The sequence below is a fragment of the Cibotium barometz genome, chromosome 15 (assembly GCF_041138505.1).
Source record: "Cibotium barometz isolate CiBa-2024 chromosome 15, ASM4113850v1, whole genome shotgun sequence".
Taxonomy (NCBI): domain Eukaryota; kingdom Viridiplantae; phylum Streptophyta; class Polypodiopsida; order Cyatheales; family Cibotiaceae; genus Cibotium; species Cibotium barometz.
The window spans coordinates 10,223,279-10,248,433 of NC_141060.1; the positions used below are offsets into that span (position 1 = coordinate 10,223,279).

At 44.5% G+C, this 25,155-nt stretch overlaps 1 protein-coding gene across 1 annotated transcript in view; it reads left to right on the forward strand.

Moving 5' to 3' along the window:
* The first annotated feature begins 22,307 nt into the window (after positions 1–22,307).
* The window catches only part of LOC147630958 (zinc/iron-chelating domain protein), a 40,656-nt gene continuing 37,808 nt past the window's right edge, over positions 22,308–25,155 (forward strand). The window contains exon 1 of the mRNA XM_086809300.1: positions 22,308–22,819. Within this exon, the coding sequence (XP_086665426.1) occupies positions 22,409–22,819 (411 nt within the window). The 5' untranslated portion in view covers positions 22,308–22,408. The remainder of the gene's footprint in view (positions 22,820–25,155) is intronic.

A 25,155-nucleotide genomic window follows, 5' to 3' on the forward strand; every position in this document is an offset into this window, starting at 1 on the left:
TATCTTGTGTTGATGATTAGAATATAGATCTGGTGTGTGTCTCCTATGTCTTGCCCTCTTCTATTTCTTATTACTAGCATGGTGAGATTCGATCTTGGGCAAGCACATAAGTAAGTGGAACCTGATGTTGGTGTGTTTCATTTGGTATCAAAGCCCATATATTGTTTAAAAGAATGGCTTTCTTATTTATGTGTTGAATGGAAGATGATTTCTTTTTGTATGTGAGAGAGATGGTTATCCATTTAACAAAAATGTTCATTGTATAGTAACCACTCTGATAAGGAGAGAAATGAATATATGTTTTTCTTTATGCTTGGCCATAAATTTTGAGCGTAGTTTTTGGGTTTGGAGAAACATTAAACCTTTTTTGGTTAAGGTTTGATATTCTCAAGTATATGATGAAACCTATTTATGTGCCTATTGGCGACGACCATAGAAGCTTTGTTTTGATTATTATATGTTGGTTTCTTTTTTCCCAACAATGACAATAGATAATTCTTTGTAATGTTTACCAACTAGGTGGCAGTCAATGACTAGTGTCTTTGGCTATCAATGACGACTAATGTATTTTTTGCTCCAATTATTATCTTTGACAACACTATGTACAGCCAAAGTATTATGGCTACTAGCAACGCCTATAGTTAGACTTTAGTTCTCCTAACTATCATATCACCATCGTCTACAATAGTCAGTTCTATGCCGTGACAATTGTTACCTTGGTGTCATTGGCAAGAGCCACCACATTATTGTTGACCTTGCTAAGCATGACGTTGGATGTTCCCTGGACCATCGTGTTGGCACATGCTAGGTGTAGCTTGCAAATCTATTACTCAACCATGTTGATTACGTGTGGATTGAGTTGTAAACTACACATCATCTTATAATAAATTTTTGCCACCCACGACCAAAACACTGAAGACCCCTATGTACACATGTTTATTTTTTGACATGTGTAAAGTTCTTTTGGGCACCCCATATTTTTTGCCAAAACACTGAAGACCCCATATGTACACATATTTATTTTTTGACATGTGTAAAGTTTTTTTAGGCAACTGTAGATTTTATTTTATCCGTCTTTCTAGTTGGCAAAAAGCAACGCTTCATTTCTTTAACAGAGATTCATCTCTTTAAAACAAAGAAGTGAAATGTTTTCCTAAAAATTCATGCATAAAATTTTTAAAAATTAATGAAGAAAACTAAACCTTTGTTAGTTTTTATGGGTTAAAGAAAGATGATTTACACATAAATAAAAGCTAAACTTTTGGAAATGTTTGGTAGAAAACATGGAAGCTTCTCCTTCTCTGTGACCAATTTGGTCATAGACTTGCTATATGGGACAAGACACTAATGGTCCTCTCCCAGATAGTAGTTTCTCAGGCTATAGTGGGTGTGGGGTTGCCACAACCATAGAGGGTCCTCATCAATCCAAATGAGCTACAAAATTTATTCCAACAAGTTCAGGATCTATAGACTTGAGTGGCACAAAGTGAACATTGATGGACCCCCCCACCCACAGGTTGGGCCATTGGGTACTTTTGTATCCTTCTTTTACTCCAAAGTGGTTTTCTAGGGAGAAGAAGGAATGTTATCCAGACTTTGTCAGAGCCTAGTTGAGTCATTGGGAGACACATTTTGCCATTGTTCGTTGCCCGTAGGAGCATAAAATAATGGCGGTAGAAATGTTTTTAAGAGATTGTGCCTTTTGGTGGCAGGATTTCAAGTTGAAACTCATAGCTCCTAAGACCTAGGAAAACTTCAAGACTATATTCTTGGAAACTTTCTTTAGAGAGAACCTGATGAAACTATGAATTTTTGTCAAATTTACAAGATATAATTGGCATGAAGGCCTTTTGAGGCTTTCATTCAAGAGTTTTGGGAGCTTATAGCTAAGTTCTTAGATCTCCCAGATCGTTACGTCCTTTTGTTCTCTTTTTTCAAGCTTCACCTCATGATTATCAAAATGAAGTAAGACAAAACGTAATTAAGTCTTAAGGATGCATTACACTTTTCACCTATCTATGATGATACAGTTTGCAACAAATGTGTGAGAGGAAGGACAATACATGTCCTTCTAACTAGAGAAGTAAGGATGCATTGCACTTTGCACATATCTATGATGATACAATTTGTAGCTATGAGAGGAAGGACACTTCATGTCCTTCTGCTGACTAGAGAAGTGCAGTAAAGAAGACAAAATGTAATTAAGTCCTAAGGATGCATTGCACTTTGCACGTGTCAGTGTCTGGTCTAGACCCGGCACCTGAGTGGTTCCAAACCACATAGTCCAGCTCCGGAGGAGTCTGGAGGAGACGCAACTAATACAAATGTGCCCAACACGATAAGTTAATGCTAGCACATTGTGCCGCCGATCTGCCTACACCAAGGGAGTTAGTTACGATAGCACCAATGTTAGCTCCTGCATCTACTAAGAATCTAGATTTAGTTCCTGATTCTGTTTCTTGATAGGAGTCACTTTCGGACAGGAATGACCTTAGACCTAAACTCCACTTAGAAGACATGTTTAAATAGAAAACATTGATGATGCAACGTAGAAACCAAATAGAATTACATAGTATGAAGAACTAAAACAATAATCACTGTATGTTAGAGTCGAGACTTAACTCAAAGTAGAATGCCCTAGTCCACGGTTGACACTCCCTATTCTTTCCTATCACGATAGTGTTTCTTTTACCTTTTTCATCACCCTGGGTACTACCCATTGGCAAGATTCAGTTACAAGGTTGTTACAAGAAAGTTGTTGCTCAACGGATACACAAGACAACAAGATTCGGCGCCGGTCGGTGGTGGCTGGATGACCCCCAACGCTTAGCGATCACGGTGGACGTGTTAGCAGCGAAGCGCACATGGTTTCCTATTATTTCCTCCCGGCTTCTTCCATCCTTTGAAAATTCAAAACTTTATTTTTGGAATCCGGATCCGATTCCTAAGGCCTATTCCAGCCCCCTTCTTCTGGTCCTTCTTATGTGGCAAGGCCCCAAAGATAAATTTAATTGGTTTGTTCTGGGCATACTTGGACTCATAAGCCCTCTTCGTGTTGCCTACTCCTGCATGGCTAACCCCCATTCTTTCATCCACCCTTCGGAACTGTATGTTGATGGGCTTGGCATAGGGGTACTTCTTCCTGGTCCTTTCCATTACCTTGATGGCCATCCCCGTAGCAAAAACGTGTGGCTCATTTAGCTCTGGGAGAATGGTAGCGTTCTCGAATACTATCTGCTCAAGCTCTCTTGACCTCCTTCTTCCCCCTTGACTCCACTTCCACCCATAGGGTGGTTTGCCTGTTGGTTCCGGACTGGGTCTTGTTCTCTCTCTTTTTGCCAGGAGACTCTGTTGGCAAGGGGCACTGGTAGTCCAGCTCGGTGCATGAGCTATTACCTCCTCACCAAGGTTCGCAATCCACCACTTCCTTGAACAACCCGAGATCCAAATGAGGGGCTTCTTCTGTATGTCGATTCCCATGCATGTGAGCTCCATTGGCCTTGTTTCTCCATGCTTTTGTCCAACTGGTTCATGAAACATGCGATTTCATTCTAGTTGGATGGTTGTACGGCCCCCACTTGTTTAGCCACATGAATTACACTCCTCATGTGTTCGAGGGTCGTCTCTTTGCAGAACTCTGTGCTTCCTTGCTTCCTCTCTTCCTAGAGCCTTTGCTACATTTCTTCCTTTTCTGCCTTATCTCTTTTCGCCCACTCTTGGGGAAGTTTTCGATCGGGCCAAATTCCTTTATGATGTCCTCATCCTCTGTTGCCTTAGCTTCACCCTCACCTTCTTACTGGAAGCTTGAACACTTCAACCACGTAGAGGGGATTAAAGGCTTATGCATGCTTGTCAACCTCCTTGTACAGTGTGGATGACAGGGCTTCGAACTCCAACACCATGTCTTCTTCTTCCTTAAGAATGCTAGGGATGCTTGGAAGAAAGCGGAAAAGCGAGAAGGGTTTAGTAGGAGGAGAGTTAGGTGCACATGGTAATTTTTCAAAAGTTGATTTGGGAACTATGCATTCGATGGAGAGGCATTCGGCCGTTGCTATGAGGTGCACCCTTCCCAAAGGCGGCCATAATTGCTTCATCTTTCCATGATTGCCCCAGATCTCCCTTGTTATTCGACCACTAGTCTCTTCTGCACTCTTTGCAAGGTTATTAATGGCCTTTACACGTCCATGCACCCCTTTTTGTGACAACAACCTCGATTTTTCTGTTCGTGCCATGCTGCTGCCACCTGGCTCCTCAGTGTCTGTACACACCGTTATCATATTTACACATGGGGGATCTGATTTTGGCCTATTTTTGTTAGCATTTTTAAATCCTCTGGAATCAGGTCCTTCCTAATCCTATTTGGACGAAGGTTCTCAATTATCTCCGGCCCAGGATTCTGAATCCCTCCTGGACACTTCCTTCCTCCATCTGGTATCTTTCCATAATAGGGCTTTAACCTGTACCATTTACTAGTTGCTTGAGTTTTTCACCATTCAGACTTGCTAGCTTGAAATTTCCTGTTTCCAACTTCTCGACAATCCTGTATGGGCCCATCCATCTCATTTTCAATTTTCCTGGGTGGGGTCCCATTCTTGATGTAAATAGCCGAACATCATCTCCTTCTTCAAATATCTTGAACCTTGTGTTCCTTGTCCACCTAGGACTTTCTTCTCTTTTGCACAATTTCTGCTGTCCATGCGCTCTGTAGTCTTCTTTCATCAAGCTTTAGGACCTGTTCAATCATGTGCATCTCTGATTCTTCCGGAGAGAGCCTTTATGCCATTGCTATCTTGAGACTCTGTGTCAAGAACTCCATGGGCACTACTACTTCTAGTCCATACACCATATTGAATGGTGTAAGTCCTGTTCCATTCTTATAAGTTGTCCCAAAATGCTCATAATACCAAGTGCAGCTTCGTGTTTGAATCGTTCCTATTCTCATTTACTATCTTGATCAAGATTCCCTTGAGGATATTATTGGTGGCCTTTACTTGCCCATTGGCCTGTGGGTAGTAGACTGTCGACTTCTCGTGTGCCTTGCAGTCTCGAAGGGCCTTGGACTCTACCCATTGTGTGCAATAATCAGTGGTGGGCCACCAAAATGTATTTGTTTCCTGTCCTGTGATGAGTAGCTGGTTTGAATGCGCTGACGAAGTCGAGACTCCACTTCTGGAATGGCTCGAGTGGCGGCATTCTGTCTGCATTGCTTGGTTGCCCCATCCTCTGGCACATGTCGCACTCTTTTGAGAACTTATGGGCATCTTTTGAGAACTTATGGGCATCTTTTAATGAAGTTGGCCACCACATACTTGCTTGAAATACCTTTCGTCCTGTGACTTCTCTGGAAAAGTTCCCACCACTTCCACCTTGATGTGCTTCTGCTAACACATCCTGTTGCTCATGCTCGGGAACACATCTCTTGAGAATCTAGTCGATGCCCATTTTGTAGAGCTGCCCAGCCACTACCATGAATGACTTACTGTGGAGAGTCAGCTTCTTTCTCTAATCTTTGGACATGTACTCCGGAAAGGACAGGTTAGACATGAATTGTAGCATTTCATCATATCATACCAGCTGCGCCTTTCTCCTTCTATGAAGAAAAGCTACATCGTCATCTACCCCTTCTAGATCTTCTCCTGTTTCCAGTTGTGACATGAAGTTTGCCACTGCATGTTTGTTCCTAGGGGTGTGGCTTATGTTGAACTCAAATTCTTGTAGCAAGAGCATACATCTGACCAACTTTTTCGCCAGGTCTGATTTGTTTATTAAGTACATGATCTACATGAAACTCAAACATATTACCCAGTAAGTAGTGCCTGAACTTCTTGATGGAGTAGATCATTCCCAGTGACTCCTCTGTTGGTGGAGTAGTTCTTTTTCGGTCTACACTGCCTCCTACTCGCATAGTACACCGGTCTGTACCATCCCTCCTGTGCGTTCTGTATTAGAACACTGCCAATCCACATCCGAGGCGTCGACAAACACATGGAACACCAGGTCATATTTGGGATGCTAGAGGATGGGCACTGTTGACAGTATCTTCTTCAAATTTCGGAATGCCTCCGGACCAGACATATTCTGCATCCTTCACCGTTAGGCTGTATAAAGGCACTGCCACATTAGCTAGGAACCTTATGAACCTACTGTGCCACTTGATTAGCCCCAAGAATCTTGCAAGCTCTTTGGCATTCTTGGGGGGCTACAGCTTTACAATGATTGCGACCTTGGCCAGATCCACCACAAGTCCTTTCGCAGACACTATATATACCAAGAGAGATCCACTAGTTACAGTGAAAGGAACACTTGGCTAGATTTAGGTTCAGTCTATCCCTTCTGTGCTTTTCCAGGCACATTATGAGGTGTGTGATGTGTTCTTATTTCTTCTCGAACACACTAAAGTCATCCACAAACACCCTCATGAAGGTGGTCAGATATTCATAGAATATTTCCTGAACCATCCTCTGGAATGTAGCAGGAGCATTTTTCACCCCGAATGTCATCACTTTGGAGGCAAATGCTCCCCATTATATCACAAAAAGCACTCTTTTCTTTATCTTCATGAGCCATTTGCACTTGATTGTACCCACTAAATCCATCTAGGAAAGAATATGTTTTATAGCCCCGCTACTACATCCAGCAAGGAATCAATAAAAGGCAATGGGAACGGGATAGATATAGTGGAAGCGTTCAGCTTGTGGTAGTGGATGCACACCTTGAGATTCCCATTCTTTTTTGAAACAATAACTATCAATCACAGCCATCCTGCCCGCCGATCCATACGATAGATGAACCCCACCTTTAATAATTTGTTAATCTCTTCCATCACCTGTTTGGCATAGTTTGGTGTTAAAACCCTAAGTTCTCTCTAGATAATTGTTATGCATAAACATGCATTAATCAGGCATAAACTCATCCACCCGACCACCCCCAAGTCCAAGGGATGCACACATGAATTATAATGAAATACATCATACCTTTACCTTGATGTCCCATACCATCAAGAGGTATAACTCCAATCCAATAGCATGTAGAAATAGTGTGAAATGGTAGGCGAGTAGATATGATCCTCTACACAAGAGACCATAGCCTAAGCCTCCAAGCCCCCCTTAAGTGTGCCCCATGTCCCTATTATATAGGGGGACCCTCAAGTGACTCTTGACTCTCCATTTCCCATGTGTGACCCTTGCATGGCTGACCCTAACCTTAACCCTTAAGGTTAGTCCTAACCCATGCTCCCAAGCTCATAAGCCTAATGTGGGTTAGCCTCCTAGTATATGCACATATAATGTGCGTATAACATTTGGGTTCATCCTGTATCTACTCTACCCGATTGGGGTTGCATCTTCTTTTAGGTTACTTTTATGTTGATAGAAATTGGGATCAATCCCCTTCATGTTTGAATAGTTCCAAGCAAAGACATCCTTGTAGGAATTCAACAATTCAAGGAGCCTCCCTTTGAATTCTTGATTCAGTGTGGCACTAATCCTGATAGTCTTGGGTTCCTGATCATCTCCCAGGATTACCTCCTCAAGCTCATCTTCTTGCACTCTAATATTTCTTCTCATGAGCTCAACTTCCTCCTGTTTTAGAGCCACCGTGGATTTTTCCTGTTCTGCCTGTAGCTCTTCCACATTATCCTGAGTGTCTTTTTTCTCTTTAAAAGTGCTTTCCTCATTAACTATCACCTTAGGATGAGCTACCAAGACCTCTGGGTCATACCTTTGCACAATCCTTTCTATGCCTACTTCAAACAAGGAAAGCAGATTTGGATTCTCCTTCAAGATCCTCTCTTCTTCATCATCTTTTACCCCTTCTAGGTAGTTCAGGCGGTTTGCATGCATTGGTCGGTTTCCTAGGCAATCTCTTCCTACCATTGAGATGTAGACCTTCTTTTTGCCTTTTCTGATCATCATGATCTTGTTCGTCTCCCAGTTATGCTTTATTCTTCCACTCTTGAGCTAAGTCCTTCCTAGGAGCATGGGATATGCACCTGCTATCTTGGTCATCTTGAGAACAATGAACACAACAATGAAGCTACATCTTGCCACCTCTATCTATTCTCCCATGATTATCCTAACAGGTCGGACCCTTCCCTGGTTAGCCATGCGAATCTGGAATGGAGCGTGTTACATGTTAGTGATTCCTATCTTTGTAGCTAGGTTATCTGATATTATGTTTACCCCTGACCCACCGTCTAGAATGACTCTTGCCACTGTCTCACCTCTGATCCTGATGGTTACTTCTAGAACACACATGTCACAGTTCTGAACAGTTTCCACATTCTTGCATTCTACCATTGGGTTTTCTGGTTCCTACAAAGGCATTTGTGCCAATTTTTCATTTGGTATTATGGCCTGCAGCAACTTCTGTCTGTAGTTGGGAGCTAGCTTCAGCATTTGATCTAGAGTGATATTCAATTTCATCTTGCTGAGATCCTCCCATAACTCATACTCCTTTCTGGAATTACTGCTTTTCTCCTTGCTAGTGGGCTCATCTTGATCTCTACATGTTCTTTCTTCTTCCTGGTTTACTTCTTTCTCTTGTTCCTAACTTCCCCTTGTTAGTTTTCCATTCTGGATGTTCTCCAGATTTTCTTCTACTTCTTTCCTTATTGCGACGCTTCGTTGTTCTAGGCTGTAATTGGCTCTAGTAGGCATTTTTGCATCTTTCCTGAAGTTTCTCTTTTGTTTAGATTGGCTTCTTTCCTACCGCAATTTTCTCTCTCTTCTTGATCAGGCTGATCCTATCCAAATTTCCTTCAGAGTTTTCTAGGCATGGGCTTTCCTATATTTTTCTCATCGTTCCTTATGCACTTTGCACTAGTTTGGTGATTTGGTCACAGACTTTCTATTGTTTTGCCCATTGCTCTGGCTTCTATCTCTGTTCTAATTTGGCATTCTTGCCTACCGGCATCTTGACAAGTCCTTGTGATCTTGTCACACGGCCATCGCTTTTGGTGGCTTTGTCCTTCCTTCTCCATGGTCTATTTTCACCATATTCATAGTTGCATCATTTCCTGCCATGTTTGCCTCCCTTGCTGGCCTTGTTTCCTTCGGTTCTTGCAGATGGCATTGCAATATGGGGTAGTCATTCTGTTTGTGCCCCATACCATTGCAATAGAAATAGGCTCCTCTTGGACTGAATCTTCCACCCGACATGAATCAAGGCCCTAGTGATAGAGTCATGATCTTATATTAGCATTGCCTAAGGTGTCTACCCACCTACATACATGTAACATTCGAAGATATGGTTGACACCCAGTTCTGGAGATCACACTCTGCATTCAGAAGAACCCTAAAAAAGCTTTAGTCATGCCGGAACTTCTATCGTCACATGAGTTCAGCGACGACAGGTCTTTAGATCTCAGTGTCAGGTTTTGAGGTTAGAACCTACATCACATAGGGGGGATGTTAATCCCATTTTGGATTAACAAATATGCTCCTCCATTTGAGGACATTAATAAGTGTCATGTAAAGGCACTATAAATGTTGTACATTATGAGATATTGGCCACCCAAGGCCTTTTAGTAAGTTTTGGGCACCCAAGTGTGAATAAGGGCCAATTGTATATAAGGCATTTTCTCATAAATGAATGGACACAATCCCCCTTTGTGCTATGAGAGTTCTTGCTTTTGTCTTGACAGAGAGTGAGAGAGAGTAATCTAGCACATGTGCCTTCTCTATACTTGTATGCTTGTATGCTTGTGTGGAGAAGTGAGAGAGAGTGATTGCCTTATGTGATGGTGTGAGCGACTACGGTGACAGCGTGGAGGTGAAGCTTGGAGGATTGGAGCTTCTCAAGTGAGCTTGGAGACCTCAAGGGATACGAGCTCGATAGAGTATCTTGTGGAGTAGTTGTCGATGATGAGGCTTTCAAGCATGCGGTTGTCTCCTTTTGTGAGGTTTGACGATGAAGAGGCATAGGCTCTGGGGATTTTCCTTTGAATTCCTTGTTAGAGATAGATGGTTGCGTGGGGGGGACTTCTTCAGGAATGGCTATTGATTGCGAGGTTTTGGCATCGAACTTCATTGGTGAGGATGGAGTTGAAGGAGTAGATGCTTTATCGGAGTTGGTCGTTGACGCAGATGGTAGGTCATTTTGTAGAGGGGCTTCTGTGGAAGAGGCTTTTAACCTTTTTGCGTTCAGCATCATAGAGATCCATTAAAGTTGGATCCTTTTCCTTGCAATATGGTATTTTCATCTTTTTTGGAAAAAACCCAAATGTCCCACCATGGGAGTAGAATGCATCTCATCCATGACCTTTTTCTTGAAGGATGAGTGGGGTACAAGATACACCATTTCCTTGTGATATAGGAGACCATTTTGTAACAAAAAATGAGGTAAATAATCACAAATGCCATGCTGTAATTTTTGCACTTTTTGTGAAGCCTCATAAATCAAGCATATATTCCTCTTGAATCTCCTCAATCCAATCATTATGCACTTCCATGATGGCTGACAAAGAACATGCCCACATTCTAGAAAGTGAATCTGCCACCACATTTTCCTTTCCCTTCGTATATGTGATCTGAAAATCATATTGTTGAAGGGTAGCCAACCAACTTCTTTGCTTAGGTGAGAGATTTGATTGTGATAGGAAGAACTGAAGAACCCTATGGTCACTTGGCACAAATTACTTGCTTCCATAAAGATAGTGATGCCATTTCTTGATTGCATGTGAAATAGCAATCATCTCTTGGTCATACACATGCATCTCCATCTCTTTGTCATCGTTTGTGGCTTTATGCAATGAATCCATGGTCTTGATAAAACACCGCACCAATGCCTCTTCCACATGCATCCGCTCTAATAGTGAAAGGCTTGGAGAAATCCAGGCATACCAAGATAGGTGCCGAAGTAAGCATTCTTTTTAGCTCATCAAAACTCTTTTGTGCCATTACATCCCAAAATAATGCCTCTTTCTTCAACTTATCCATCAAAGGAGCTGATATATGTGCATACTTCTTAATAAACCGGCGATAGAATGATGAGAGACCTAAGAATCTCCACTTGAGTGAGATTGGTGGAAAGAGGCCAATTCTTCACACAGTCCACCTTCTTGGGGTCCACCTTTATGCTATCAATGCTCACAATGTGACCAAGGTATTCCACCTCTTTTTCCATGAATGTACACTTGGTTTCCTTGGCATGCAATTGGTTGGCTCTTAATGCATCAAATACCTTCTTCACATGAACCAAGTGCTCCTCTTCCATGGGGGATCGACCTAAAAATATGTAAGTGTAGCACATGAGTTTATTAGAAGGAGTATATTAATTTAAAAAATCTACATAATTACATTTACAGGAGGGGATTTTTTTACCAATTTTGAAAAAACAAAACCATAAGTTTATGAAGAAAAAGGGGTCATTTTATTCATAAAAGTATGTAAGTGTAAGGGGTTTTTTAAATACCCTTTGAACGCACGTGATACAAAATTTCTTAGAGATGAACCCCCTGAGTCCTCTTCACTCTTGCTATACACCAATATGTCATCAAAAAACACCAATACAAACTTGAAGAGGAATGGCTATAGCACTTTGTTCATCAATGCTTGAAAAGTGACCGGTGCATTACATAACCCAAATGACATCACCATGAAATGATAGAGACCTCTTTTGGTACAAAATGCCTTCTTATGGTCATCCCCACTTTTCATTCTTATTTGGTGGTAACCAAACCGTAAGTCAATCTTGGTGATGAAGAACTTGGCACCCTTCAATTCATCTAAGAGATCATCAATTCTTGGGATTGGGTACCTATTCTTGATGGTGATTTTGTTAACATCCCGATAATCTATGCACATTCTAAAAATCCCATCCTTCTTCTTCATCAATAAAATAGGCAATGCAAATGATGATTGACACAGTTCCACCCAACCAATATCAATGAGCTCTTTAACTTGCTTTGCCACTTCATCTTTCTCCACTTTTGATAATATATACAAAGGTTTGTTGACCGGCCTTGCATTTGGCTCCAACTCAATGGCATAACTCAATGGCATGATCTGCCTCCCTCATCTGTGTCCCTCATCTGTGCTAAGAACTTGGGAATATGAAACACATCTTCATACTCTTTAAGTAGATTCTTCATGCCCACATGTGTAACTTTGCTCTCTTTTTCATTGTCCTCATCCTTATTACAAAGCTGCAAAATATACATATAGCCACTCTTTTCAATTCCCTCTTGAGTTGTGTGCTATTGATCAAGGTTAAATTTGAGGTGACAAAACCATGCAATGTAATGGTCTCCTTCCCATTCATAAACCTCAAAAAGCCTTGTTGCAAATTCATAGAGAAGGTTCCAAGAGATGATAGCTAATCACACCATAAAACCAATTAGTCAGTCCCATATCGAGCACCAACAATTCAGCTTTGCAACTGTACTCTTTTGAGAGCATCAATTCCACATTTTTGCAAATCATTGTGCAATCCATACTATCCCTATTTGCTACTTCAACTTTTCTCTTCATTGCCAATGCATTCGGGTACAACTTCACATTTCCCAACGATTTGTAGTTCACAAAACTACGTGTGCTACTACTGTCCCACCAACATAAATGCATCTATTCCCTTGACCTTATCCTTGAATCTCCATGTATGTTCCCCTTTGCAACCAACATAATATTCATTGTGTATGGAACAAAGAGAAGCATTGTGTTCATATGCATTTATAGCACCCAAAGTATGAGGTAAGCCATCATCATAGTCTCATGAAGATCACCAAGAGAACCAATAGGGTCAAAAGGAAATTCTCCGTCCGGTTCTAAAGAATAGTCGGCATCCATAAACTCATATGGCTCCTCAAGTGGCTCAAATTCTTTGTCATTAGTGTCATCCACCACTTCCAAATAAACCATATTAATCTTGACATTGTGGGCTTTGCACTCCTTCAATAGTCCTTGGTATACTTCCCACCACATTTGTAGCATAGATTTTTGTCCCTCATCTCATTAATACGGTCTTCCTTCACAAATTTGGTCTTGGTAACCCCATCATTAGTTGGCTTTGCACCCACTTGTGAAGGAATTTGAGAAGTATTCCCACTTTTGAAAGCACCTGCATTGTAGCATAGATAGTAGGAAATTTGGGTACATTGGGAGTGGCAAGAGATGGCTTTGTGAAAGTCTTTGACCCATAATCCAGTTGACAATTCACCCATGTATTTGCATACTTTTCTTCATATACTTCAGCCAAGATCATTGCATCCTTGAGAGTTATTGGTCTTTTTTCCTTCACATCCCTTCCAATTGCATTTTTTAAGCCCTTGATATACTTCACTATTTTGAACTCCTCACTAAACCCTTCAACATGAAGCATAAGTTTGAGAAACTTATGTGTATACTCCTTCACACTCAAGTATCTTTTTTGTAGATCGTCCCATTCACAAACCATTTTGTCCTTGTGCATCTTGGAAGTGAATGTGTCTCTCATATCTTCTTTGAAAGCATCCCAACTTGTGGCCTCATAAACTTGTGATTGGAGATGCCTCCACCATGCATAAGCACCATGCATAAGCATACCCTTCCAAATGTAAGGTGGCAAAGTAAACCATAGATTTTTCACTTCGAGGCTTCATCTCAAAATAGAGATCCAATTTGTTCACCCACTCCTCAAAGATATCATTATTAGTGTCTTCACCACTAAACTTTGAAAGGATGATCTTATCCTTCACACCCTTGAATTCATCTCCATTCCCATGATGGTCACCACGCCTATGCATAGGCCCATCCATATAATGATTTTAATCCTCAAACTCACCAAAGAAATCTTCCTCAACATGAGGCCTTGAAGCACCGCCTCGATGAGTATTCCCTTTGAATGGAACGTGACCATCACTCCTTGGTACTCTTGAGCCTTCATTTGGAGATGCATGACCTTTGCCTTTGGCACCATTGGGTGTGTATGGAAACATTGGGTTGCACATAGCACCATGAGTAGAATGAAAAGTTGGGTGGTGATCCTTTTTATCTTCAACGTAAGCTTGTCGAACCTTGCGAGATGGTCCACCCTTGTCTTCATCCTTGGTCTTCATGTCATCATGCATGCTCCTAATCTCTTGCACAAGTGTTTGCATCATGGTGCCTGTAATCTCTTTCACAAGTTTTTGTGTCATGCTTCTCATCATCATCATCACTTGTGACATATCATTTGTCATAACGGACATTGCTTGTGCATTTACTCCCCCCAATTGATTTAATGTATTTGCCACATTTGCAAAACTTGGCCCACTTTGCACATGATTTGTCCTATGTGCCGCATTTGCAATGTTGTTGTCACCTTGTAAATTGAAACCCTTACCAATCTCCTCTACACGATCCTCATTCACCATTTCCCTATCTTCCCTTATCTCTTGCTTAGACACAAATTTCTCTCAAGATGTCTTCATGTTTCAAAAATTTGGCATGGCCAATAAATAGTCCCTATTAAGGGTTCTACCAGAGATGCCTCTCTATAAATCCATCATCAGTGATACTCATGAAGTGATCTCTGTAGTATAGCATCTTCGGTGGAAGAGGCTGTGTAGGTGATATCCATGTCTCTCGCGTATAGAGCTGCCATAGGTCCTGTCTCAATACTCTGCTCCTCTCACTATGAGAGAGACGGATATGTGGTGCATCCCTGTCATACTGGAATGGTGGTAGATGATCCATGTCTAGGCCATGCTGTGAGAACCAATGTGTGACATGTGCATACCATGATCCTCTGTCTCCTGCCTCAGCCAGCTGTCTAGATGCCTCAAAAGCTCTGTATGACAATCTGTCCTATGGCATCTCTCTGAATATGTCTAGCAGGCATATAGTCTGGAATATGGCCTCTACCATCATAGGAGGCGCAGCAAACTCTGCTTGGATAATGTCATGAGGTACTGACGGTTTGCTACGTATCATGCGTGCCATCATGAGGGCCTATGGTCTCTCTATCCATGTCCACCAATGGGTAGCAAGTCCTAGCGCCCATACCGCTGCTCCATACATCAGTGCGCCGGTGTGACTAATGTGTCAAATAGCCACCTCTTCCTCCGGGGCTCCTGAAAATGCGCCTAGTGGCATGTCTTTCTAGCCTAGCCAATGCTGCATATCCCCGTGTCAATCTGGCTCTGGCTACTGAACCCATGGTGAAGCGCGTGGCTGCTCTGGCAGAGAAGGTAACCCCTAGGTACACGTATGATGTCACCACCTCCACCTGGCGTCCTGCGAGAGTGAATGTCAGCTGACTCTTGCCCTGTCTCGATGTATGAAAGACCATAACATTGGTTTTCCCAAGGTTCACAATAAGACCCCTCTGTGTGCAGAAATCATCGAGTGCATGTAGATGCTGCCGTAGACCTCCTGGAGACTCAGACACTAATACAATATCATCAGCATAAAGCATAATATGTACTAAGGTACCTGCTAGATCAACTCCATCTTTGCCTCCCCGTGTAACCCAAATAGCATGGGGGAAAGTGGACATCCTTGCTTCACACCAATGGTGCTAGCAATAGTCTCGGACATACCTCCTGGGCATCTGACTCGCCCAAAAACTTGCTCATATAATGCATAGATGCCCCATGTCATATCTACTGGTATGCCAAGAGACTGCAGGCGTTGAAAGAGCCTATCTCGTGGTACTGTGTCAAATGCCTTGCGGAAATCCACAAAGTAGCAATAGAGCTTTCTCTTCCTCACTTTGGCCTAATCAATCATACATCTCAAAGTGAATACATGGTCAGTGGTAGAGAAAGCGCTCCTGAAGCGCCTGCCTGCCCTGATGAGCGTAAACCTGCTCGCTCTCAGCATATAAGCTAAGCTCTTGCTCCAACACTGCACCATAGAGTTTGGCCAGCACGTGGCCAACCATAATCGTCCTGTAGTTGCTCGGATCGAGCATATCCCCTGTTTTGTGGATCGGCACAATGGTGTGCATCGTCCACTCCATAAGTAAACCCTCTGCTAGTGCCCTGTTAAACAGGTGTGCAAGAAAAGGAGCCAAAGAATCTACTGCATATATGAGATGCTCACCCTGTAGGCCCATATGGTCGGCGGCCCGTCCATGCTGTAGGAGGCGGCGGATAGCTTCCTTTACCATCGAGTGGGTAAAGAAGCTAGCTATGGTAGGTCGAGGCTCCTGTGGTGGCTGAGGTATAGGTGGCTACTGTGGGGCGTGGTATAGGCCATCTGCATATGTGTGCCATATGTGTGGGTTCGCAATGGGTGTCGGTGTTCGGGGCTCTTTGAAGTGCCGCCATGAGATAAGACTATCTCTACTCATAAAGAAATGGAAGATCTCTACCTCCTGTATCTCTGCGAAGGCCCGCCTTTTGCGGCGGCGGGTAAGTCTCCTCATCTCTCTCCTCGACTCTTGCTCTGTGATGGCTCCCAAGGCTCTCTGTATGCGGAGCCGTGAGTATAGGGCTCTGCACTTGTCATCATACCATCTGTTCTAGGGCATAGTCCCAGATCTTGCAGGCTCTCCTGAGTGGACACAATGTGGGAAGCTCTGTAATGCAACCGTGTGTAGGAGTGATGCCAACTAGGTTGTAATGGTATCCATAGGTGCCAGGGGATCCATGAGTAGGAGCCCATCCTCTACTCTGCCAGTGTATATGTCAACCATGTCATGTGTGAAGTAGATGGTAGTGTGTGGCATCGGTATGTGGGGGGCTCGTGATACTGGTGATCCGGCTAGTGAAAATGCCAAGTATGTATGATCTGCCCCAATAGGACGAGGTGGGATGGAGAATGTGGTGACAAGCTGTGATGCCTCCAAAGACCCCATAATGTAGTCCACCACCGTGCCTCCGGTCCGTGTATGACCCCCATGTGGGAAGCATGTCAGCCCTCCTGATCCTGGCCACTGTAGCATCCCGCTATAAATAACGAGACGATGCCTGGCTCCCAACTCTAGTAAGTGGTCCCCATAATGTCCTCTGTCTGGTCCAGTGTCCTCTGATGCCCGACTAGCCCACACATTTTCCTAATGATAATCTCACACTAAAATAACCCAAAGCTAATATCCACACACTTGGCCAGTTGGACATGTTGAATAAGATTGATGAGTACATGGGGATGAGGGATAATATATGAACCATAACATTAGGGGAAATTTTTGCAAGGATCAAAGTTGTAATCACCAAGCAATAAGCTCTCAAAAGGCTTCATCATCCAAGTACGTGGAAGCAAGCAGTAAGCTCTCAAAAAGGATTCATCCAAGTAGGTGGAAGAAACTCTTGAGGAATCTGGTAGATGAGAGATCATCATCATCCAAGTAGGTGGAAGAAACTCACTTTACAAGCTAGAATCAGGAAGAGAATGTGGGAGCATCTCATTAGTGAATTATGCCATTATGCTGGTCATTTGCTAACTACTTTCCTTATTGCTAAGTATCTTAATTATGTGCATGCTTAGGCTTAATACACCATCTAATGCTTGTCTTTAATCCACCATGAACTTCAATCTTTGATGGCCCCGTGAGAGTGTTCTCATTGATCTCCCCCTCTTCCTTCTCGGTGTTCTTGACGGCTACCAGTTCCACTTTCAATGCACTCACTTCCTCCTTGAGTGCTGTGTTCTCTTGTTCAAGGTCCGTGACTCGTGCTTCGAGGGCCATGATGTGCCGGTGTAGTTTGTTCTCCACCTCATTGAGGTTGTAATTGGATGTCTTCTTATTCTCCTTGATTAGTGCCTTCATTGCCGTTCTCGAGGGCCTCGAGTTTCTCTTGGAGACTCGGGGCCATTCCTCAAGATTGAGGAAACAGAGAGAGTTATGTTGCTGCCTTGGGGGCCTGAGCAAGGGTGGGCGGGGAAAGGGGAGTGCAGGGCCTACCGGACATGCAGGCGGGGGCCAGCATAGCGCCAACAGTACTGGGCGCCAGTGGGCGAACAGAGAGGGCAGCTACGCACAAAGGCGCGAAGCGAACAGGGAACGGCGAAGTGAAGCAAGCGGCGAACAGTGCAGCGAAAAGCGGGTAGCGAACAACGAAATAGGGGCGGCGAGGGCAGAGGCAAGGGCGAACAATTGTGGGCAACGACAGTAGAGAGATTAACAGCGAACAGGGGCGGGCAAGGGTAGAGGCGAACTGGGGCGACGAGAGCAAAGGCAAGGGCGAGGAGGGTAGGCGAGGGGAGAGAGAGAGAGAGAGAGAGAGAGAGAGAGAGAGAGAGAGAGAGAGAGAGAGAGAGAGAGAGAGAGAGAGAGAGAGAGAGAGAGCCCAGGGAGCGCAAGGTGCAGGTAGCGAAGTAGCGCACAGGCCGAGCAGAGAGATCATATGTGCGTGTGCATGTACATACATTGGATGGGCAGATGTCAACATCATGGAGTGATCATTGATGGAGAGGAGGGTTTCAACGTCATGAATGGAGAGGAGGGTGTCAACGTCATGAATGAACAAACTAGGGGGTGTTAACGATTGAGCAGGTGTGCATTAGCATAGAGAAGGATTAGAATTTAGCAATATTCATCTCTCTCATCTATCCACTCTCCTCCTCCTCTCCTCCTCCTCCTCCTCCTCCTCCTCCTCTCCTCCTCCTCTCTCTCTCTCCCCATTTATATACTTATCAATGTAAACACTTCCATATGTCTAGGCAAAAGAGAGAAAGAGAGAGGAGGCGGGGGGGAAGGGTATAAGGGAGAGGGAGGGTTGGGGGGGGGGAAGAGGGCATAAGGGAGAGGGAGGGTGAAAGCAAGAGGGAGAGAGGGTGAGACACAATGGAAACTTAGTGAGGGAGAGGAATGGAGAGAGAGAGAGAGAGACGCCATGATGCCTCAGTCTCTCTAGTTGTACAAGCCAACAGTTAGCTGTGTATGTAAATGATGCCGTTAGTGTTAGGTTCTTTTTCATTTATGTTATTTACCAGGATCATTGTAACCCATGTTATTTATTAGGAACATTGTAACCCATGGATACTTTGTAACATATTATTGGTCTCATAGACCCTAGTAATATTTTGAAGATGTTAATATTATTTTCTCTCTCTCTCTTTCTCTCTCTCTCTCTCTCTCTCTCTCTCTCTCTCTCTCTCTCTCTCCCCCACCCTCTCTCTCTCTTTTTAATTTTTTGCTAGCCACTCTCTCTCTCTCTCTCTCTCATGTTGATCTCTCTCTCTCTCTCTCTTTATTTTTTTGCTCGCCACCCTCTCTCTCTCTCTCTCTCTCTCTCTCTCTCTCTCTCTCTCTCTCTCTCTCTCTCTCGTGTTGACCTCTCTTCTTGTCTCTCTTAATGGTTACTATTATCCTTTTTGTGGTGGACATATGGAAGCGATGGGTATGTAAATGGAGAGAGAGAGAGAGAGAGAGAGAGAGAGAGAGAGCGAGAGAGAGAAATATTAAGCGTCTACTAAAGACCCAAAGGGCCTATCAGACCAAAGTGATACGATAATGTCCATGTCACATCTCATCATGGAATGGAAAATAAAACAGAAAGAAAACATAAACATAGCTATCTCACGGGGGTGATACAAAACTGTCCATGGAAACTCATCATAGAATACAAAGAATATAGAAACATGGAGCAGCATTAGCTCCGAGTAGATGGTATACCACTCTCCAAAATATCAAGCATGGAGCTAATGAGTACGGCGAAGAGGTCTCCCTTAGCTATGTCACGTGGAAAGGTAGCTCGATGGTGGTGGAGGATGTCCTAGATCTGGAGCTGATGAGGTTATCATGGGTGACGGCCGGGGGGCTGGGGGAATCGGGCACGCTGGAGTGTGGAGGCTCGGTCCAAGGTAACTCCTCTCAAGCAAGGTAGGTCTGGAGCAGCTCGTGGAGGGTCCGCAAGATCCACTATATCGGTGTCCTCTGCCTCCTAGGTCTGGAAGAAATTGGTGATGGTTGGCTGGCGAGGGAGGTGGTTGGGGCCGAAGCTCTCTCAAGGTGTCCTTGTGTCTGCGGAGCTCAAGCAGGAAGAGACCTAGGCAACGCTGGTCCTGGAAGTCAATGATCCTGGGGAGTGGACCAAATCCCTCACAAAATAGACAATGAAACATCTCGTGGATCTCATAGTATACTAGACAGTGGCATATGTAATGCTGCTCTGTCTCAACCTCTGTGTCGCATAATCGACAAATCCTCTCCTCTCTGGGTCTCCGTATGAGCTTCGCGGCTCTAAAGATGCGCTCAGCTCTACCTATCTCCACTCTAAGTTAGTGGGATGAAACCCGTATTTGGCCAATCGCAATCCGCATGGCATGGGACATGTCCATCCTCAGTGAGTGTGAGGAAGTGATCTCTGTAGAAGTGCATCTTCGTGGTGGGGAGCTTCAGAGGTGTGATCCATGTGCAATGGGTGTAGAGGCTGAGAAGATCTAACTAAATAACTCGGTTGGTATCCTCGTGAGAGAGCTGGAGAAAAGGGGAGTCCAAACTGTACTGAAGGGGGGGTAGGCGGTCCATGCAGAGCCCATATACTGAAAACCAGGTGAAAACTAGTGCATACCATACTCCAGAGTGGCCCTCAAGTGCTACTATCTTGAGGACTCCAAGGCAAGCCTCGGGTACCAAGCCTCGAGTACCTGTGGGGATCCATGTGATTGATGCGATGGAGGTATGTGACTGTTTGGAAGAGTGCATCCACTACCATCAGGGCTGCAGCAAACTCTGCCTGGATAATCTGGTGTGGGACTGATGGTTTGCTATGGACCATATGGGAGAACATCATGACCTGGGGCCTCTCAACTCGCTGCCAATCCTCATCGGATAAATCTGGCCCCCAGAAGGCTACTCCATACATCAAGGCTGGTGTGACAAGGGTGTCAAAAAGCTAGCCCTTCATCTTGGGCTCCTGGAAATGTGCTTGGAAGCACTGCCGCTCAAGTAAGCTCAAGGTTGCATATCCCTGTGTCACTCTGGCATGTGCTGTAGAAACCATGGTGAAGCGCCACTGAAAGTGACACCAAGGTTGAGATAGGATGAGACAATCTCCATAGGATCCCCTCTACATGTGAAGCTCAATCTGGATGTGAAGGGGCGAGAGGTATTGAAGACCATTACCTTGGTTTTACCAAGGTTAACAAAGAGGTCCTGTTGAGTGCAAAAGTCCTGTAAGGCATCCAACTGTCTCTACAGCTCCTCGGCTAAGTCTGAGAGGAGAACAATGTCATCTGCATAAAATAGTATGGGGATCAATATGTGTGCCAGTGTGGGACCAGTCCCACCTAATCTGTCAATGAAGCTCGAGATCTCATCAATGTAGAGGCCGAAAAGAGTGGGTGATAGAGGGCAGCCCTGTTTCACCCCAATAGTGCTGGAAATGTCCTGTGATATACCTCTTGGGGTTCTCACTCGTCCGGTGACGGACTCATAGAGGGCGATAATGCTCCAAACCATGTTAGATGGGACTCCTATCGCATGTAGACGGTGTAGGAGGTGAGCTCGGGGTATAGTATCAAAAGCTTTGCGAGAAATCCACAAAAATCCTTTGATGTTGTGCTCTACCCTCGATGATGGCACGGAGGGTGAAGATGTGGTCAAGGGTAGAGTAGCTCCTCTGAAAGATAGCTGTCCTGAGGCTCTACATCCCTAGCTCTTTGCAAATGAATTGAGCTCCGTCTCTAGCACTGATCCATAGGGTTTGGCCAATGTGTGGCTAATCATGATTGTCTTGTAATTATTAGGATCAAGTGGATCTTCGGCTTTGAGGATGGGGTTAATGGTGTTGGTGGACCAAGAGGGTGGAAATCCTTCATAAAGGGCTCTATTAAACATGTAGAGAGAGAGAGAGAGAGAGAGAGAGAGAGAGAGAGAGAGAGAGAGAGAGAGAGAGAGAGAGAGAGAGAGAATGGATGTGACGAGGGGTTGGGGAGCAATTTGAAGGCTAGGTTGGGGCGACTGGGAGAAGGAGGGGAGGAGTGACGAGGAGGAAGATGAGTGAGAAGAGCTAGGGTGGTATGGGTATGGAGAGAAACTCGCTCACTCCAAAGCTCACTCTCCCCATCCCACTTAGGGAATGGCTTATCCTTTGTGGGACGTCATGCTTTGGGTCTTCATCTTTGGTTCTTGGGGAAGTGAAACTTTTAGAGGTCCTTGTGGATTTTTAAGGATGCGAGTTTGAAACTCTTGGACACTCCATAAGCACATGTTTTTCTCTCCTACCACATGTCACTCTCTCTAGCATCTCCTCTCCTCTAACCAAGTGGCAGGAGTGTCTCTAGCTAGGTGACAACAATGTACAAGCTCTACCTCTCTAGCTAGGTGACAACAATGTACAAGCTGTGCCGCAGCATGGGCCTCCCACTTGTGAGCATGGCTTGGGAATGAGGTGGGGGGCAAAAGCAAAGTGTGTGCCACAGGGCTCCAGCTCGTTACACACGAGACTTCTGTTCTGTCCATCCCTTCTTGGGCGGCTCTCCATGTCCGTTTGGCGGCGCAAGATTTTTCAGAGCTGCGGCCAGCGTAACTTACAAAAGTTCAAGCTACTTGGACACTCACTATGGCGGTAAGCAAGCCTGCTGCTGCCGCGGCGGCGGGCGGGCAGAAGAGGTACTTCTCGTCGGGGATTCGGCCGATTCTGCGTGCTCTGGTCGACATAAAGAACAAAGAGGAGGCCAACGTGGGGAACAAGCTCTTCAAAAACAAGGCCTTACCTGCAAGAGAAGAAACACCAGCAGCATCACAAGAAGAAGAAGCAGAAGGAGAGAAGCTCCCAGCCGTTGTGAAGGCAGAGATGGAGAGGAGGAAACCAAAGGCACCCAAGAAGAAGGACCTTCTTCCTCCCGTGGTCGCATTGAAGACCAGGGATGCCTGGGCCTGCATGAAAGGCTGCGGAGCTTGCTGCTACCTCGAAAAGGGGCCTCAGTATCCCCCCGTTGAAGAGGTCCTCACAAACCCCGACGAAGCTGCCGTACGTATCCCCTTCCCCCCTTCCCCCCTTCCCCCTCCCCCCCCCGTTGAAGAGGTCCTCACAAACCGCGACGAAGCTGCTCAAAAACATCAAGAAATATTTTTACAATGGTTTTTCCTTTGCTTGTTCTTTTTCTGAATTTAAAGAAGAAGACACTTTTAGATGGAAAATCTCAGGGAACAAACCAAGTCTCAAAAGAGCTCTTTTTGGTGAACAACGCTGGCTGCTTTGCTGTTCTGGGCTGATTTGTTGCTGGTCGTCACTGCTTTGGGCCGTTCTGTAGCTATGGGAAAGGCTGTATGTCAGATGTACACTAATGGAAGTGTGCTATTTGTGACAAATGATATGCATGAAACTGAATGTGCAGATAGAATAGGAAGGGAAGAATAGAGATGTACAGCAGAAGACTTGGTCTTTAAACTACTGCATATCTCAACTGATTGACTGAAAATGAATATTTACAATGATATTTGCAAAATCTAGATCCTGATGTGGGTTAATTGTACTATTGATCTGGACTGAATTCTGCTTCTTTCTCGAGTGGATCTTCTCTCTCTTTTGGTTTCTCGAGAAAGTCTTGTAGAATATATTTAGGATGGGGATTTAGAGTTATTTTTTCTAGGAGAAATCCTTGTACACTAATTGCAGTTGGCTAGCCTTTTGTAAGCCCATAAATCAGCACTGAAATTGCTCATACTGGGCTAAATACTGCCCCCTTGGGTTGCTGGTTTACGCATGCTTATGCGGCCAAAATTGGTGCAAAACTGCTTTAACCTGCACATTACTACACCATACTAATTTACCACTGGTTCTATCCTAATCACACTAATTACCCTGTTCAAGTTTCATCATCTATTACGGCACATGCATCTAAAGATGACATCCCCTCCTGCCTATATTGGAACAGAGGGAAAAATCGTCATCCCCAAAGCTCCGCCAGGATAATCCATGCTTCACCAGCATGGGTGCGAGCACTACTTGGGCACCGTCTCATAAATAAATAACACTTAAAACACTTATAACAACACAAGACAAAGACAATGCTGAAAATGAACAATGGCACAGTGACACCACGCTGGGGCCAGAACCGGGCTGACCCTCCTCAAAACCAAGTATATTATTGGAGTATTTTATTTTGTACAATATTCCATGGGCTCTTAAGCCAGATTTGCCATAAATATGTACATGAAATATGAAAACATGTATGACACAATATATTTGGTGATGACTCCTGCACCTCTCACTCGAGTGACAATCTCAAAACTGGTGTTTCGGGTCCACACGTGTACTTGGTGTGCTTGTACTAGCGCTTGGATTGACTCACGGTGATGGGAATCCTAAAAATGAAGAACTGGCACTAGAAGTCACTCCCAAGCACAAAACTAGGGAGTGATGGAGTCTTAGAGTCCTGTCGCGTAAACATCAATGGACTGGTCACAAGCGTTGCCCACAAGCACAACTGGACGTCGGGAATGGTCTTGAAACAATTCGACCAATCCCAGAAGGGGTTGAACAATCCAAAATAGGCCGGCCAACAGCAGGGGCTGATTAGGGGCAGTATAGTGAGGCCGTACAGCAACCGGCTGATGATGTGGTAACCGTACAGGTCGCACTAGATGGAGTCGCTGAAAAACATGCGTGGAGGAGTGTAGTAGGTTGCCCTTCTGATGAGGATCACAAATCTGAGCTTTGTTTTGCGAATGGATGAGTATAGCCTCTTGTATGAGCAAAACGATGGAGAGCTTGTGTGCTGAGAAGATGGCGACAGACCAAGCCTACAGAGAGGGAGAAAAGAGTTGTGCATGCTTACTTGAGTGCCCTCACCCACCCCTTGCCACTTGGGATGTCGCCTCCCATTTACTGGGTGTCCATCCCACACTCCATGGCCACCAGGGTGCCCAAACAGTGTCACGCGCACACTTGTGCCATGGCTAATCTTCAGCATGAACAACATAATCCCTGATTAGGATAGCAGTTAGGACAGCATCAACATCATCATCCTCAGCATGATAAGCTGTCATGTGCATAAAATGCCATGGACATTCTCTGGAGCTAGTCCAGAAGGGGCAACCAGAAAAAGAACAGGAGAACCAGAAGATGGAGCATAAGGAGCTGAAGTGGCAAGTTTGGACTTGGAGGAGGACCATGAAGGGGTATTGTCGGCTCCATGAAGGGGTATTGTCGGCTGCTTACAGGAGGCGTCGACTGTACCAGAGACCAAGGGGGCTGAAGGAGCATCATGACATGGCAAGGCGGCTGTAGGCGCATCATTTTATGATTAATATGTCCAGTCGACTGGCCGACTGCTGGTCGGCCAGCACTCCATGAAGTCCAAG